Source organism: Nanorana parkeri, unplaced genomic scaffold (assembly GCF_000935625.1).
Source record: "Nanorana parkeri isolate BGI_ZX_2015 unplaced genomic scaffold, ASM93562v1 scaffold1629, whole genome shotgun sequence".
Taxonomy (NCBI): domain Eukaryota; kingdom Metazoa; phylum Chordata; class Amphibia; order Anura; family Dicroglossidae; genus Nanorana; species Nanorana parkeri.
Genome location: NW_017307897.1, coordinates 187066 through 202046, shown reverse-complemented (window position 1 = coordinate 202046; position 14981 = coordinate 187066). Strand labels below are relative to the sequence as shown.

The window sequence follows — 14981 nt, the reverse complement described above, 5'->3', positions numbered from 1 at the left end:
GAAGTTGCCTAGTGCAAGGGTCTGTCTAGTTGCATTGGTTAGTTCGCAAAGGTGTGAATATTACATAGTTTTGGCAAATCTTACGTTTATTGCATAAAGACTTTATGTACAAATTGCAATGTGCATGGCAACCCTAAGCCTGGAAAAATGCACAAACGTATAAGGAGTTCTGAGGACATATTTCATGTATACTAGACAGACTCAATAGATCGGGCCTCCAGATAGATCTTCTTCCCCTAAACAATCCATTTCCTGGATATACATCATTTAGAATGTTTTGTCATCCAATAATCTAAGGTGCTCATAGACTACACTGGGCTGGAACCTATACACCTAATCGACCAGCTGATGGCAGCACTCTCGGATTCACACACTTCTCATTCGTCCAGGCAGTCCTTCTTGCTTTAGAAAATGTCCCAATCGGCCGCGCGGCAGCCTACATACTGAGCATGCGCAGTATGCACGGCCTTTTCCCAGTTCTCCAGCGCCCTTACGTGAGCGCTGTGACTCTCCGGTCCTAGCCTCGACGGGACAAAATCCGGCAAAATGGTTCGTAAACCGGCTCAATATCACCGGCAATAAATAGCTTTGTGTTCCCTTCAGCGCGCACGGCGATTAGGAGGCGCTGGGACGCCCGGTGCGGATTGGATGGCTTTAGATTGTTGTGAGTCTCGGCGGCTTCCAGCGTGGCCTAATGGCCGCTGCAGTGCTGGGCCGGCCGGCTGCTCGGCTCTCCTCCAGTAGTGACTGGTCACGTGTGTGCTCCCCCTCTGCCAGTCTTCTATGTATGTCTGCGGGGAATTATTTTATATTGTCCCGTGTGTTGTGTACACGTATGTGTGTCATCACTTCTCTGCTGGCAGTCACTGCTGATGTGCCCGCTGCCACTGTGATCTGTAATAGCCTATAGAAGTCTGTTTATCGATAATGTCTAATCCAGTGATTGCCAACGTGGGGGGCTTTCAGTGTGGCTCCTGGGGGACTTTAAATGTGGCCCCTGATGTTTAAGGCCTGCATGTCAGAAGTATTTTATGTAATGCTACAGTCCTAGAATGAAAGCTCGCTGGAGGAATTGGTTGGATTGTTGTACAGGAGTGGTTGGAGAAGGAAGGCATGCTGGGAGACTGGGGGAATGTTGCCTGCTATTAAAGGCCCATGTACAAGTCAATGCTGCCACTACTGACTGTGCTGGTCTTGAGGGCCGCACTTCAAAACACTAGTGGGGCTGCATGTGGCACTTGGGCTCCAGGGGCCTGAAGACTGAGCAGGCTTGATGGCTTCTCTGATGTGCAGTGAAAGCTGTGTACACAGGATTGCTGAGGCCTGATGAAATCTGGTGCCTGCTCCTATGGGAGGAGGGGGCGGGGGTCGCCATGTTGGTGCACACACGTTCTGAGCCAGCCCTGTGTTTAGGTCCCTATGCATTTAATGCTGTATTGCTGCCCCTCTATCTAATCTTGTGTACATTCTAGTATTGTATGCTAGATGGAGGTGTCACTACATTGATGCATCAGAGAATTGCCATGATGTATTTCGGGTACCCTTCCTGTCACTTGTACAGTTGTTGTCCTGTCACTTTTTTATGGTGGTTGTCATCTCTTACACACTGTATCTAAAGCTGGGAAACACTAACATCACTGATGGGTTTCTTGTGTGTCTATGACCATTCAGTGAGGTTTTACATCACTTCCTGTCTGCAAACCGACGTGTGATCTTCTGCCAAGAAATGAGAATTCTTTTTAGACAGTTGTCACTGGAATGGGTGTCCCCTTCATAAGATCCCTTCTTGACTTCCGTTCTAGTGACAACTCCACATGTTGGATTCTCGCGTTTCAGTCCTAGTGAAACTAGTCACAGGAAACATAGAAGCTGTGGAAGGGGACAACCTCTGTTGGGCCTTGCATGTCCAAAAGGCAGCACATTGTTTCCATACACCAGTGTTCTACAAATTGCTGTTTTTTTGTTTTTGTTTTAAAGAGACGTCTTTTCTGACGATTACAATTCTTCTCTCTTATAGGGGTTTGTAAAAGTTGTGAAGAACAAGGCTTATTTCAAGAGGTACCAGGTTAAGTTCCGCAGAAGGAGAGGTGAGTAGGTTGCTTCCTCTTTGTTGCTTTCTGGGGTTCACTTATTAGACGCATTCAATTTACGAGGAGTTTCTTTTTCAGAGGGCAAAACTGACTACTATGCCCGCAAAAGACTGGTCATCCAGGACAAAAACAAGTACAACACCCCCAAATACAGGATGATTGTGCGCATCACCAACAGAGACATCATCTGCCAGGTATGTAGTACATGGGGTGTATAGCGGGCTGGGGTAGTAAGGAAAGGGTGTGGTGTGTGTGACGCACTGATTTATTCCCCTACTTTTGTCAATTTCAGTTACTGCATGAGGGACATGTAGCTTTCTTGCCAGTTCCAGCTTCCTTCCTCACAGGTGCCAGTCACTGAGGTCACCTCTGTGGTATCATTGAACTGTAGATTGCATATGATTTTTAAAGCTCCATGTAATCCACAGGGGTGAAGCGCTTGGCATCCCACCCTATGGCGCACTGTTGTAGGTGCCCATAAAATCCCATTTCAGAAGAGCGGCCTATTTTTAAGTTGGGGCTTCACAATTCCTGGTCCCCATGGTGACTTGGAGAACTCTGGTGACTGGGCCTTTGGGAGCTACACAACTTTATGTAGCCAGTGACGGGGGCACATGCTGAGCTGGATGGAGCAGAGGGTGGTTTTTGAGGTATGGTGACTGGAAAGGGGGTATGATTGAACCCTGAGCTATTCGTACAGCAAGTCTGGGTTGAGGAGAAGGCTGCAGCAAGGGGCTGCACCAGTTTTTGTGCCACAATTTGCTGCACTCTGCCTGAGGAATAGGGGAATAGTCTGAAAAGCCTTTTGGGGGGGGAATAGTCAAGATCACATATCAGAGTGCCCACACTCTGTGCCCTTACCAGGGCAATGCACTCTAGAGACTGGCTTCCTTCTCTGATTTGTTGTCTCTGGGGACACAGGTGTCATAGCTTGGGGTGGAAACATGGATCAGTTTTGCTTTCACCACCATGGTTTTAGCCCCTGGTCTGGACAACTGGCTCCATAGTGGACTGGTAAGGACTGCTTGCCCAACGGGTACTACATCTGCTCATTCTTTGGGAGCCCTAAAATGCAGCCAAGTGACTGGAATCCTGAGGCTGCATGCACAGCACATGGAATTATTTCCTATTGTGGGGAAATATTTTGGGAATTTTAGTTAGGTGTTAAATCTCCTATATTTGATCTTTCATGTACAGACAGATCTTTGTGGATGGACTCCTATTCTTTTTAGAGAGATCACTTGTGGTCATACTGAGATTGCATGATGCCGACCCCTAGTTCTAAGGGAGTTTGTCCAGGCCTGGTTTAAATCCAATTGTAGTCGTTGACCCCCTTAGGGAGATTTCCTCTGTTCTTGTCCCAGTCACACCAGGGCAATAAGTGATGGGAATGTTTGACACCAGGATTTAGCAGCAGGAAACTTGAGGTCCTAACCCTAAGCACCATATTCAGTTGTGTAGAATCATGGACAGCAAAAAGGTTCTATCCCTTCCCCACACTACTAAATGACAATGGTCCCTTGTCCTTCTAGTAGGTGAGTATCTCTGGAAAAAAAGGCTACTGATTGCTTCTCTTGTCACCTCTCCATTCTCAGCCTGTATATTAAAAAGGAAAGAACACCCTTGAAGTCCTATTTTTGTAAGAACCCTGTGCGGTCCTCCCTGTGAGTGCCGCCATGCAAGGGATTATATCAAACGTTTAGATGCTAAGACTTACAATCAAGTTTTAAATACACCAAGCATAGGTTCTTCACCAATATAAATCTGCTTTCATCTATTCCTGGAGTTCCAATTCAGGTTTCTGGTTGCAACATACAAGTAAGCTAACATTGTATGTTTGCCAATAATATGAATGTTTGCAATCCTATGTTTAATCTTTTTGGAATACAGGCAGTCCCCGGGTTATGAAAATGATCGGGTCTGTAGGTTTGTTAAGTTGAATTTGTATGCAAGTTGGAACAGGTACATTTTTTTAAGTGCAACTCCAGCCCCTCATTTTTTGTTTTGGATAGCAGAGAATGGTTAACCCCCTGTAAAGTTTGTTTTGCTGTATGTGCCCCTGTTAAGAAGATTTCACCTCACCTTCTGTCCCTGTAACAATTGGAAACAAGGATTGGTGATAAAGCTTCAGTGTAGACACCTTTTTCCCATGATCACTCTTACAAGAGTGAATTTCCCTTCCTAGGGGTAGATTTTCTCTCGCTTCCTGTTGCCTCAAGGATAGGAAGTGAGATTAAATCTTAATGAGCTTACAGACAGCAGTAAAAACCCACCATGACCCGCAAGAGGCAGGTACCCCTCCTCTGCACGTCTAACCTGAGCCAACTTCCTTGTAATGTACGTAAAGTACTACGAACCAGACTCAAAAAGGCGGGCACTCCTCGTGGGCACAAGCGCGGCAGCATTACAACGACTGAAATGCTGCGCAGTACACTTTGGTTGCAGCCTGGCACCCCCTGCTATACAGTAATGGCCTCTGTAAGTAGGAGTTGTATGCAAATCGGATGTTTGTAACCCATGGACTGCCTGTAGATGAATGTTGTGTTGCTGGTTACTGTTCACATTTTTAATACTTATGTTTGCAATGACTCTTGCAGATTGCCTATGCCAGGATTGAAGGTGACATGATTGTCTCTGCTGCTTATAGCCACGAACTTCCCAAATACGGTGTGAAGGTTGGGCTGACAAACTATGCTGCAGCCTATTGCACTGGTCTGCTGCTGGCTCGCAGGGTATGTATACTGGAGTTTGGTGACAACACTGGATAATCCTTGGCTTTGTTTCCTTTCTGAGTTTATTGTTGATGCTTGACAGTGACTTGTCACACCAGTGTTGGCCTTGACATGAAGTGACAGGTTCTTGAGTATTAACAGTAAATACAAATGAACTGTAATGCATGTTGAGGTGGCCTTCTATTTTCAAATAGAAAACATGGAACCTTTCTAGTGGGCACCCTCTACTTCTGACCTGCGGGGGATCCGCACTTGGAATTTCCACTAAACAGCTGTTGGAAAAGTGTTGGCATTTAGTAGTCACCGATTGTTAGTGTTTGGCTCCATCTTGGTGAAGAAAACCAAGCAATGTTACTGGTGCTAGCCTCATAACTGCTCATAACAGATCCGTACAACTGAGGATTACATGCAGGAACTCTACCAGTTGGTACAGTTTGCATGTTGTATTTGATAATGGATGATTGCTATTCTCAAAATATTTACTATTGTCGTCATTTTAATGCTTTGCTTTGTTGCACTAAATTCTGAAAACGTTCTGGCTGTCATCTGAAATTCAACCAGATCTACAAACGTCTCAAAGCCCCTTCTGCAATACTTGTTCAGTTGAGTGCAGCAATACATGGCAACTATTTTGCTGCAGCTGGTTGCATTTTTGTTCTGCTCTGTTTAGTTTGGGGGTTTAGAGTCTTCAATGTGGATGTGAGCAGCAAATGCCTATGAGCAGACACTAAAGCCAGGTATGTACTTTTTTTTTTCAGTTCACCCTGCAGGCTGAACGAAGAAAATTGAATGCTTACTGGCGTTAAGGCACAAATCAACTGTGGGCATTTGTGTAGTATAGCTGCTGGCTCACAATACCCGAATGGAGCTAGCAGGTAATTGGTTGTTAGCTCTGTTCATCTGAGAGTTTTCCAAATGGCTGCTTTGATCAGCTGATGGAGGGATGCCAACAGCAGCACCCATGCAGTGAATTTGGTCGTATACCCGGCTGAAAGCATGCCTGCAAGAATCTTCAGCTTTGATCACTTTATTCTGTGTTGTCCTACTCTCAGCAGGCAGAACTTGTTTTGAGCCCAATTTTCCCCCAGTAGTTACTGATCAGTGACACTGAAGTGTGCCTGTGTTCAGGGGCTGAGTGGGAAACTTTATTAGCAACTAGCAATGCTGTGGTAGTGGGTATCTTCTGTACCTGGATAAACTCAGTGGTACGTCAATGCTGCTTGGTGGAGGAATGGCAAGTCTGGTTGTCTACTTTCAGGTTTCAGTTATGATTAAAACCTAAAAAAAGAAATCCCCCCCCCCCCTTCCACCTGTGCAGTAACTACATTCTCGGGTCTGAAACCTTCCCAATGCAAACAGAGCAGGTTACCACCATCAGAGAGGTAAGTTCCTGGCTGGGAGAGCTTGGGTTTTGGTGAAGGTGACTTTCAGGGCCCATTCGCATTGCTTTGTAATGCATGCCAATGCATGATGTGTTGATGTGGTGCCATTTATTGTGATTGGTACCCTCATGCATATTACTGATGTGTGGTACATGGGCATAAATGTGCACCATTTTTTTCTGTTGGGCGCCATTCAAATGAATGCACTCTAGTATTGTAAATGGGCCCTAAATGTTCATGGCAAGGTGAGATCTAACTTGTGTAAATATGGAGGTGGTTCCTAGAAGTCTAATTGTAGAATGAGATCCACCATCATGCAAACTACGTTGGTGTCTTTCTGCCTGTGTAAGATGTGACGACAATGCAGAGACAATGAGTTGGGTGTTGCAGATGCTGTTGGATAGCTGTACTGTCCTTGGTGCAGAAATTGGTTGATGACTTCTCTATTTGGCTTCATTTAGCTGCTGAACAAGTTTGGCCTTGACAAAATCTATGAAGGCCAAGTGGAAGTGACTGGAGACGAGTACAATGTGGAAAGCATTGATGGCCAACCTGGTGCCTTCACCTGCTATCTGGATGCCGGTCTCACCAGGACCACTACTGGAAACAAAGTCTTCGGCGCACTCAAGGGAGCCGTAGATGGAGGCCTGTCCATTCCTCACAGGTGAGCTATCTAGATCTTTCCTACCTGGCTGTCTTCATTCCGAGCTTCTGCTACTGATCCTGGAAGTTCAGAATGTATGTTGCCTGTGTGTCGTAAATGATTAGGTTTCCACTTTCTGGAAATTGAAGATTTGTGCTAGCACATCCCTATAGGCTCCCCACCCTGAACACAGTGTTTGGGATTGTCTGCCTATACACATGCACGTGTTTACGCAGGTCTGGCATATTCCCATGTACAACCATTGAATTCCATAGCTGACAGCACACAGCACCTGTGGCTCCAATGCAGGAAAAATATGCGCAAATCTGTTGTACAGGTCCATGTGGCTTTTGCATGAACACTAACTGTTATAAGTGTGCAATTTTCTTCTTCCAGTTGTCCTGTCCTATTTGTTATTGGAAGGATAGAGGGAAGAGCTTCAAATAGACCCAACACCTGTGTGGTGATAACTGTCAAAAATTGTCTGCCCCTTTCTGTTTTAGTTATGGTGATAGAAAGAAGTGAGTTGGATGACCAGTGGGGTCATAGCAGTAAAAACCTGAAGGGAGTGACCGGCAGGGACATGGCAGTAATAACCCAAGGTTCTTATTCTTCGACAAGCAATCTAAAATTCATGCAGGTTATAGATCGGATGCTTGCCTTTTCTGGGTTTTAGCATTTTCTTGCTCCAGTTTGTTTTTTTCCTTTCCTAGACCTCCTAAATTATGCAGTTCCCAGTAATAAAATGTGTATCCCAGCTTAGTACCCCTGTCTCTGCTTGTTAAAGCAGAACTATGAGGTGAGTGAAAATCACTCATCCTCATAGTTCGAGCCAACGTGTGACAATGAAACTGTCACGTCGGCTCAATAGATTGGGAAGTGAGCGAACACATACAGTTTCGATCCTGTCCCTGCAGAGAGCCATGACTGTCACGGCTCCCTGCAGGGATCCCCCCTCCCCTGTCTGATCCTCCAGCGCTGGCGGAACGGACGGGAGGAGGTGGGTACAGCTGGCTCGGCCTCTAGATAGGCAGAGCCAGCTGTCAATCGGCCAGCTGCGTTCAGCAGAGGACACCGCGAGCTCGTACGGACAACGTAAGTGACACTTTTGCACAATCCAGAGTGTGGCTCGGGGTTACCGCTATTGTTACTGAAAATTAACACCGAGCCACACTCGGGAATACCACCAGGGAGGTTAAGGTCCTAAATATTAAAACACCAGATTTGTTTTCTGAAAAGCTGAGAATGAAATGTTGGTGGTTGCAATTTTTTTGTTGCACTATATTAGTGGAACGGTTCATCAAACCCAAATTTTCAGTCACAAACTTTTAATGAGCTTGGAAAGGAAAATAATTAACCTTTTGCAGGGGGCTACCCAGCACTGCAAGGTTTAAGTGCTTGATTTTTGTCTGGGGTTAAAAAGTTATTCTTGCCTGATCCACAGAGCTGACTTGCTCTTAGACCGGTCCCTTCAACCTTGCTCCCCCACTGCTGCAGTGGTGTAAGGTCCCAAAGTCATCACCTATACACTTTATAGGACATGAGGATGCCAGGGGCCATACCATTGCTGTGGAGGAGGCAGGCAAGTGGATCTGAGGTTCAGGTATATAGTTTTTGAACCTAGGCAAAATTGAGCACTTAACCACTGAAATGGGGGCAACCCCCACACTGCAAGGGTTAAGATTTTTTCCCCTCTGAAGTTCTGCTCTGTACATATATGCAGTATAATACCCAATTCTATATAAAAGATGAGCTTGTGCTGTTTAAAGGCTGAACATGTCAAGCTTCAAAATTGCATGCACCCACAAAATGATAGTGGTACCCAAAACTGTCCATGGGTTATGCTACCAGAGGTTTGTTCATGTTAAAATGCACATGTAGACTACATAAAACCCCCCAGCATTATATATTTTTGGAAAGCATAAACCCTGTAATCAGTTTTGAGTAATGGTGAATGCTGGCCCTAGAATTCTTGCTCTCGTCATTTGTGGCACAGTTGTCGCATTTGTAGTTTGATGATCTGCCGTGTTTGTGTTCAAATGTGCTGGGAGTATTGCTCTTATTTTTTGGGATGCACAGAAATTTCAGCCGAAAATTGCACTTTTGGCAAAATGCCCAAATTGCCATGACAGCCGAAATTTAATTGTCCCTAGCTTTTCCTGCTGGGTGCCGGTCTGTCTTCCAACGCAGCAGCTGGCACCCAGCGGGGAGGAGAGATGGTTTTAGGGTGCCGAGCGTTGCAGGAGGCCCAGCTCTTCTACCATGAATGTCTGGTGGTGGCTCTGGGCTCCTTTTGAAACACCTTATGGTTTACTTTAGAAGGCTGCCAAGATCAAGTGCCATACACCATATAACTTGTGCACGCTGGTGTACATTGTTAACTCATTGCACCATTTGCTTTTAAAGGAGAACTATGGTATTTTCCCCATAGTTCTCCTAAGGGTCACGGGAGGACATATACTAGCGTCCTCCCGTGACCCAAAGCTCAGTATACAGTGAGCTACAGCTTGCGGTATACTGAGACCGTGGCGGCCGGGATAGATCCCGACACTACTGTGTCATTACACTGTGACATTACCACCCAGCTGCATGAGTGACAGCTGGCTTTGCCTATCTAGAGGCAGATCCTGCTGTTTCCCGCCCCCTCCCCGTCCGTTCCTCTAGTCAGCGCTTGAATCCCTGCAGGGAGCCGTGACTGGCGGTCACAGCTCTCTGCAGGGACACGATCGAGAAGTGAGCAAGCGATGGTATGTGTTCGCTCACTTCCTGATTTTCTGAGCCGACTTGTGACAGTTTCATTGTCACAGGTTGGCTAGAACTATGAGGTGAGTGAAAATTCGCTCACCTCATAGTTCTCTACTTTATCATGGGTCACAATTATGCTTGATTCAACTCTATACAAGGACATGTAATGAGGTGTTTCAGATTTGCCGCACCTCAATGTACTTGTATGGTGTGAACAGTTCACTTTAAGCAGGTCATTAAGAAAAATGGGGCTTTTCATTGCTTCCCTCTTTCCTAAAAGGCTGTTTGCATGGCTGCCTTTCTGATCCATTGGCTTTAATATGTAGTCACTGACCTGGAACAGGTAAATCGCATCAAACTTGCTGCATGCGTCTGATCCAAAAGCATTGAAGCCAGAGACTGACTAGTAGCATTTTCTAGAGGGGCACTAGCGTATCCCCTTTTTCTTACAGCACAGGTTTTCTTAACAATACAGGGATATCTCTAGTTTTAGGGCCCATAACATCTATGCAGTTCAGTAATGTCAGTTACCCAGTGGACCTGGACCATGCATGCGTTTGTGCCATGCATTCTCCATGGCATCCTAACTTACTAAGGGAACAGTTTTGTTTTATTCACTGCAACATGCTACTGTTCATTGTGGTCGGTATAACCAAAAATGGTGCAGGTCAGTCTGGTGTGGACAGCCCATTCAAATTGGCTTCAACACCACACACTTTAATGTGTAAGGTAATGCTGCTTAATTTCAATGCAATGGACTGCCTAGGTGTAAATTGACTTTATTCTGTTCTCATGAAAAACTTGGACTGGTTAACTATTTTCTCTCCCTGATCTGGAGATTTTAAATTGAAAGCTTTTTATCTATAGTTTTCGCCTCAAAAGTATTTTTATTGTACCTCCCTTTTTTTATGTTTTTATATATATATTTGCTTTTTTATATTTGGTGATTGCTTTTTCAGACAGGAAGGAACAGGAAGCTTTGTGTGCTTACATTTTACACTTTATAATAGCCAGACCAGACCTGGTGCCAAAATAGCTTTCCAGTGCAATCATTGTATTTGTAAGATTTAGAATTAAATGACAATTGGTATATCATTTTCGCTTAATTTATTTCAGCACCAAACGCTTCCCCGGCTACGACTGCGAGAGCAAAGAGTTCAACGCAGAAGTCCACCGCAAACACATCCTGGGCCAGAATGTGGCGGACTACATGCGTCTTCTAATAGAGGAAGATGAGGAGGCATACAAGAAGCAGTTTGCCCGGTATATAAAGAATGGTGTCACAGCTGACCAAGTACGTAACAAGTGCTGTCATTTTAAGTGCTCTATATAGTGCCTACTGGAGGGTCTTTAGTGTAGTTAGTGATTTGCATTGCATTATGAATTAAAGTACAATGAAACCTTCATGTTTTTTTTGCATATGGCTACTGCTAGCGAGCAGTTATATGCAAAAACATTTAAAAGAAAATAAGTTGCCTAAAACTGAAGATTCTCAAGCAGCTGAGCAGGATGAGGCGAGCGCTTGCACAGTACAGATCTTCGGCGGGGAGAAGAGGAGATACCGTGGAGCTGAATGCACGCAGCCAGCAGTGTGCATGTCTAAGGTTTCTGCCTGGCTAGTAGGTCTAGACTTGAAATTTTAAGCCTTGCTTTTAGGGGATAGAACACTTATAGTAGTATAAGGCCCCGTTCACACCAGGGCGTTTCGCCGCATGTTTTTTTCTGGGTTGAAACACATGCAAATCAAAATCCCATGTATTCCTATGGGGGGCTGTTAACGCAAAAGGGCTTAATCGTGCATAACAATATGCCAGTTTAAAATGGCCCATGTTCTTTTGTGGCGCCTATCGTTTTGCTCTATAGACTTCATTGGAGACATGCTGATCGGTGCATTTTCTTGCCCCTTTTTTTAGTGTTTTTTTGCAGCTGAAACTGCTTTTCATTGGATAACTGAAAACTTATTGGCTCTTGCATATAAACATAAAATGCCTGTAAAACACAAACACTGTCACCCTAATGTGAATGGAGACTTTTTTTCAATAATTAATTCAGATCACACACATATACATTGCCCAGCAAAGCATTGCTTTAAGGTGCCCACACACCTTGCAATAATCGTGGGAAATCCCACGATCGTACGATTATCGTAAGGTGTGTGGGAGCCGTGCGACCTCTGCTACTGTAAGGTCACACGACTTTTATCTTGGGAACATGTTTGAAAACCCGACGAGAATCATACGATTTTCAGCGGGTGTGTAGCATGTTCGTAAGATAAAAGCCGGTGTGCGCAAGCGCACACTACCCGTTCAGCATTGCGGTCATCGGAAAGCCCGCCCCCTCGGACTCTAGCAACTGTTCATCTACTAGCGTGGGGGAAGGTAGTAGCTTTATTTGCTGTGTTTGTGGAGACACACACATTACTAGCACACACACAAAGTTGACTGTATAGCACTCTGGGAAGGGAGTCACTCTTAAACAGGAAGTCAGGACCAGTGCTCAGGAGACAGCTGATTCTACAGGAAACAAACTTTCAGACAGCAGTAGCATCCATTGTTAGTGATTTCGTCAACATTTGAAATGCATTGGCACAAATGAAGGTCTGTGGAGATGTCAGAGAAAGCCAGGGTGTGGCACATGTAGTCTTTGAAAGTTAAACATGGTGCATGAAGCCCAGACCTAAACATGGGCATGTTGTGGTGTCTGGGCTCACTTCAGAATTTGTGGCTCACCCACTGCAATGGAAGAAGAGTCCATGAATACATGTGGAGCTGTAGGATGACATGTCCTTAACTGGATTTCACATCGCAATTAAATATTAATTTGTAGGGTTACTTACCCTTCTGAACATGCTCTAATCTACCAGATGTCAAAGAAAAAAAGTGAATGTTCTTTTTCCTATGACACCATTTGTCAGAATATGAAGAAAACAGTAGTGGATTCCTTGATCGAAGCTCATTGTTGGAGGAATCTTGTTCTCTCCTTGCGTAATATGCAAATGGTCATGTCAAGTTAATGACTCCAGGTAACACTCGGCTGCTCTGCATGGTTACTGATGGTGAACGTGCCTAGTCATGTTAGCTGTGGGGGGGCTCTCACATGAATTGGAGCTGTTTTTTCTGTCTTCCAGGACAGCATGCAAGAGATTTGAGATTCCAGCAGGACAGGTGATGCATTGCAAGGTTAAAAGGGCCAGCCCATGCCAAATTGTTTTGCTTTGGAACTCGGGTGGTGGAATCTATAGGCTTTCACGCTGGCCTGCTTCCTCTATCTTTGTCTTTAGAGGTCCAGCTCCCCTCCCATGTTTTGAAGAAGGCCATGAGTATGAAATCCCCCCCCCAAAAAAATCTGTGTGCCTATTGCTGCTTCATGACTGGATGGAGTAATAAATGTCTGGATGCTTGGGCTTTCTGTTCCAAACCCTGTGAAGTATGGGAGGAAGGATAGGAGGTATGGGTGAGCCATTTCCTCTGGTGGGTTCTTCAGAGGATGAAATTGCGTCGGCAGTTCTATTTAAATTACAGCTCAGTGGTTCAGATATATCGAGACCTGCATGACGAGGGCAGGGTGTGGCTCTTATAAGATTAATTTATTCAATAACAGGAAGTTAAATCTGGAAAATAGACTTTTTATTCCAGGATAAAAAAAAGACGTAGGTTTCCTTTTGACTTGAGATGGTCATGGTCCAGATGAAATGCTCTCTTGGATGCTCCTTTCTCTAAAACAACCAAAGAATGCAGATCTTTCATGTAAAGAGAAACCTTTTAACTGAAGATGGTCAAGGCATAAAAAAAAAAAAACTAGCTGTAAGAAAACTTGTTGAGCTCGGTGGACAGATCACCTGTAATGCTTTCAGGTTGGGGCTGGTTGAATACTGAGGCATGCTGGGATTCATCAGCCCACCCACCTTGGGATGTCTTGTGAATATTCTGAAAGATCCAGAAAATTCCAAAGCGCCTGACGTTTGTGTTGGGACATCTCGATGATCAGAAAGCGATGATTCCTGTACAGCAAGAGGAGCAGGTTCTTGGGTTTTACTTGCGTGTTTGTGGTAAGAAAGACATTAGGCAAGTTCTGTCTTATCCTGAATCTTAAACCCCCAAATGTATCCACGGGTTACAAGACATTCTGGGTGGATTCAATTTTGTTGAGTCAAGACTATTTCGGCAGATTGCTTTATGGCTATCCTACTTTAAGATGCTCGTCCGGCCATAGCCATCAGGGAGAGATGTTAACATATTCTCAGCGCTTGCTTTTTGGCCTTTCCACAGCCCCGAGTATAATCTACACGGTAATAGAAGTCTTGGCACCCTTATGTCTTAGAGCAATTTGCTTCTGGTTGCTCCATCTCGGAAGCAACTGCAGTTACACCTTCAGATGACCCATGATTGGCTAGTAGACCTGAGGCATTCCTTTATCGGGGGGATATCTATATGCCACCATCCCAGATAGTGTAACTACAGCGGCATCAAACGTCCAGGACCAGAGGAATAATTGTGCAAATCTGTCATCTTCAGTTATCAATTTGTTTCAGAACTTTGCAAACTGCTGCACTTGCCCCAGGAATGCAGAGACTTTGCTGAAGAAGCAGCCTGATGTGTGACTTGTGAACTGTATTACCCCAAAGCTGCCAATCAGATTATAAGCAGCATTTTTATTCATCTGTGCAATAACTGCTCATTTCCCCATGTTTTATCCTATTGAAACGATGCTATCCTATTAAAAATTACAGAAAAATAGCTATTGACCTGCCAGAAATCCAGAGTGCTCCTTGCTATCCGTTTAGGCTGACAATACTGTGCCTCTTCTGAAATCAGAAGCAGCGTTGTCAGCCCTACCTGCTGGGCTACAAAGTCTACCTATCCACATGATTCCTTTTACCAGTAAAACAATGCTTGCCTCAGGCGAACGGAGCTCCAAGTAGCTTCCCCTGCAAGGATTAAGACCCCATTCACACTGATCTCCAAAATCGCTCAATGTAGCTCGTCCAATGCATTTCAATGGAGCGGCTCACATCTCACAGCTCAAGGTCACCTGTAGCTCGCCGCTCAAGCTTGTAGCTCGAACATGACCTACTCTTTGTGCGATTTGGCCCAATAGACTTTAAGGCCCCATTCACACTGAGCGGATTGCTGCGCGGTTTCCGGCACGATATCGCACATTTTTTGGTGCGTGATATCGCAAGAAGTCGCCAGCCAATGATTTTCAATGGAGCTGTCTTCATCTACAGCCCCATGTCGCAAGTCGCTTTTTGTGGCGGATTTTGCGCAATTTTTTTCTTTAATGCAGCCCGACGGTGAAGGTTGTGCTACTGTTGCTGGATCGTCGATCCAAGGTCGCACTATCCCGGTCGCGCGGATCTGCTCCAAAAGGTATGTCGCTTAGTGTGAAT

General features: G+C 45.0%; 1 protein-coding gene across 1 annotated transcript; it reads left to right on the top strand.

The window, feature by feature from the left end:
- The first annotated feature begins 442 nt into the window (after positions 1–442).
- Positions 443–14185, top strand: RPL5 (ribosomal protein L5). The gene is made up of 9 exons (XM_018570911.1): positions 443–549; positions 2018–2087; positions 2169–2284; positions 4688–4822; positions 6666–6868; positions 10709–10897; positions 12720–12756; positions 13526–13640; positions 14124–14185. Exons 1-9 carry the CDS (start codon positions 547–549, stop codon positions 14183–14185), a joined length of 930 nt encoding a protein of 309 aa, XP_018426413.1. The 5' UTR covers positions 443–546.
- Positions 14186–14981: the final 796 nt, after the last annotated feature.

Coding starts and splice junctions, on each gene's coding strand:
- RPL5 (XM_018570911.1), top strand. Junction 2,088..2,168: donor TAAGTTCCGCAGAAGGAGAG/GTGAGTAGGTTG, acceptor TTTCTTTTTCAG/AGGGCAAAACTGACTACTAT. Junction 10,898..12,719: donor GCTGACCAAGTACGTAACAA/GTGCTGTCATTT, acceptor TCTGTCTTCCAG/GACAGCATGCAAGAGATTTG.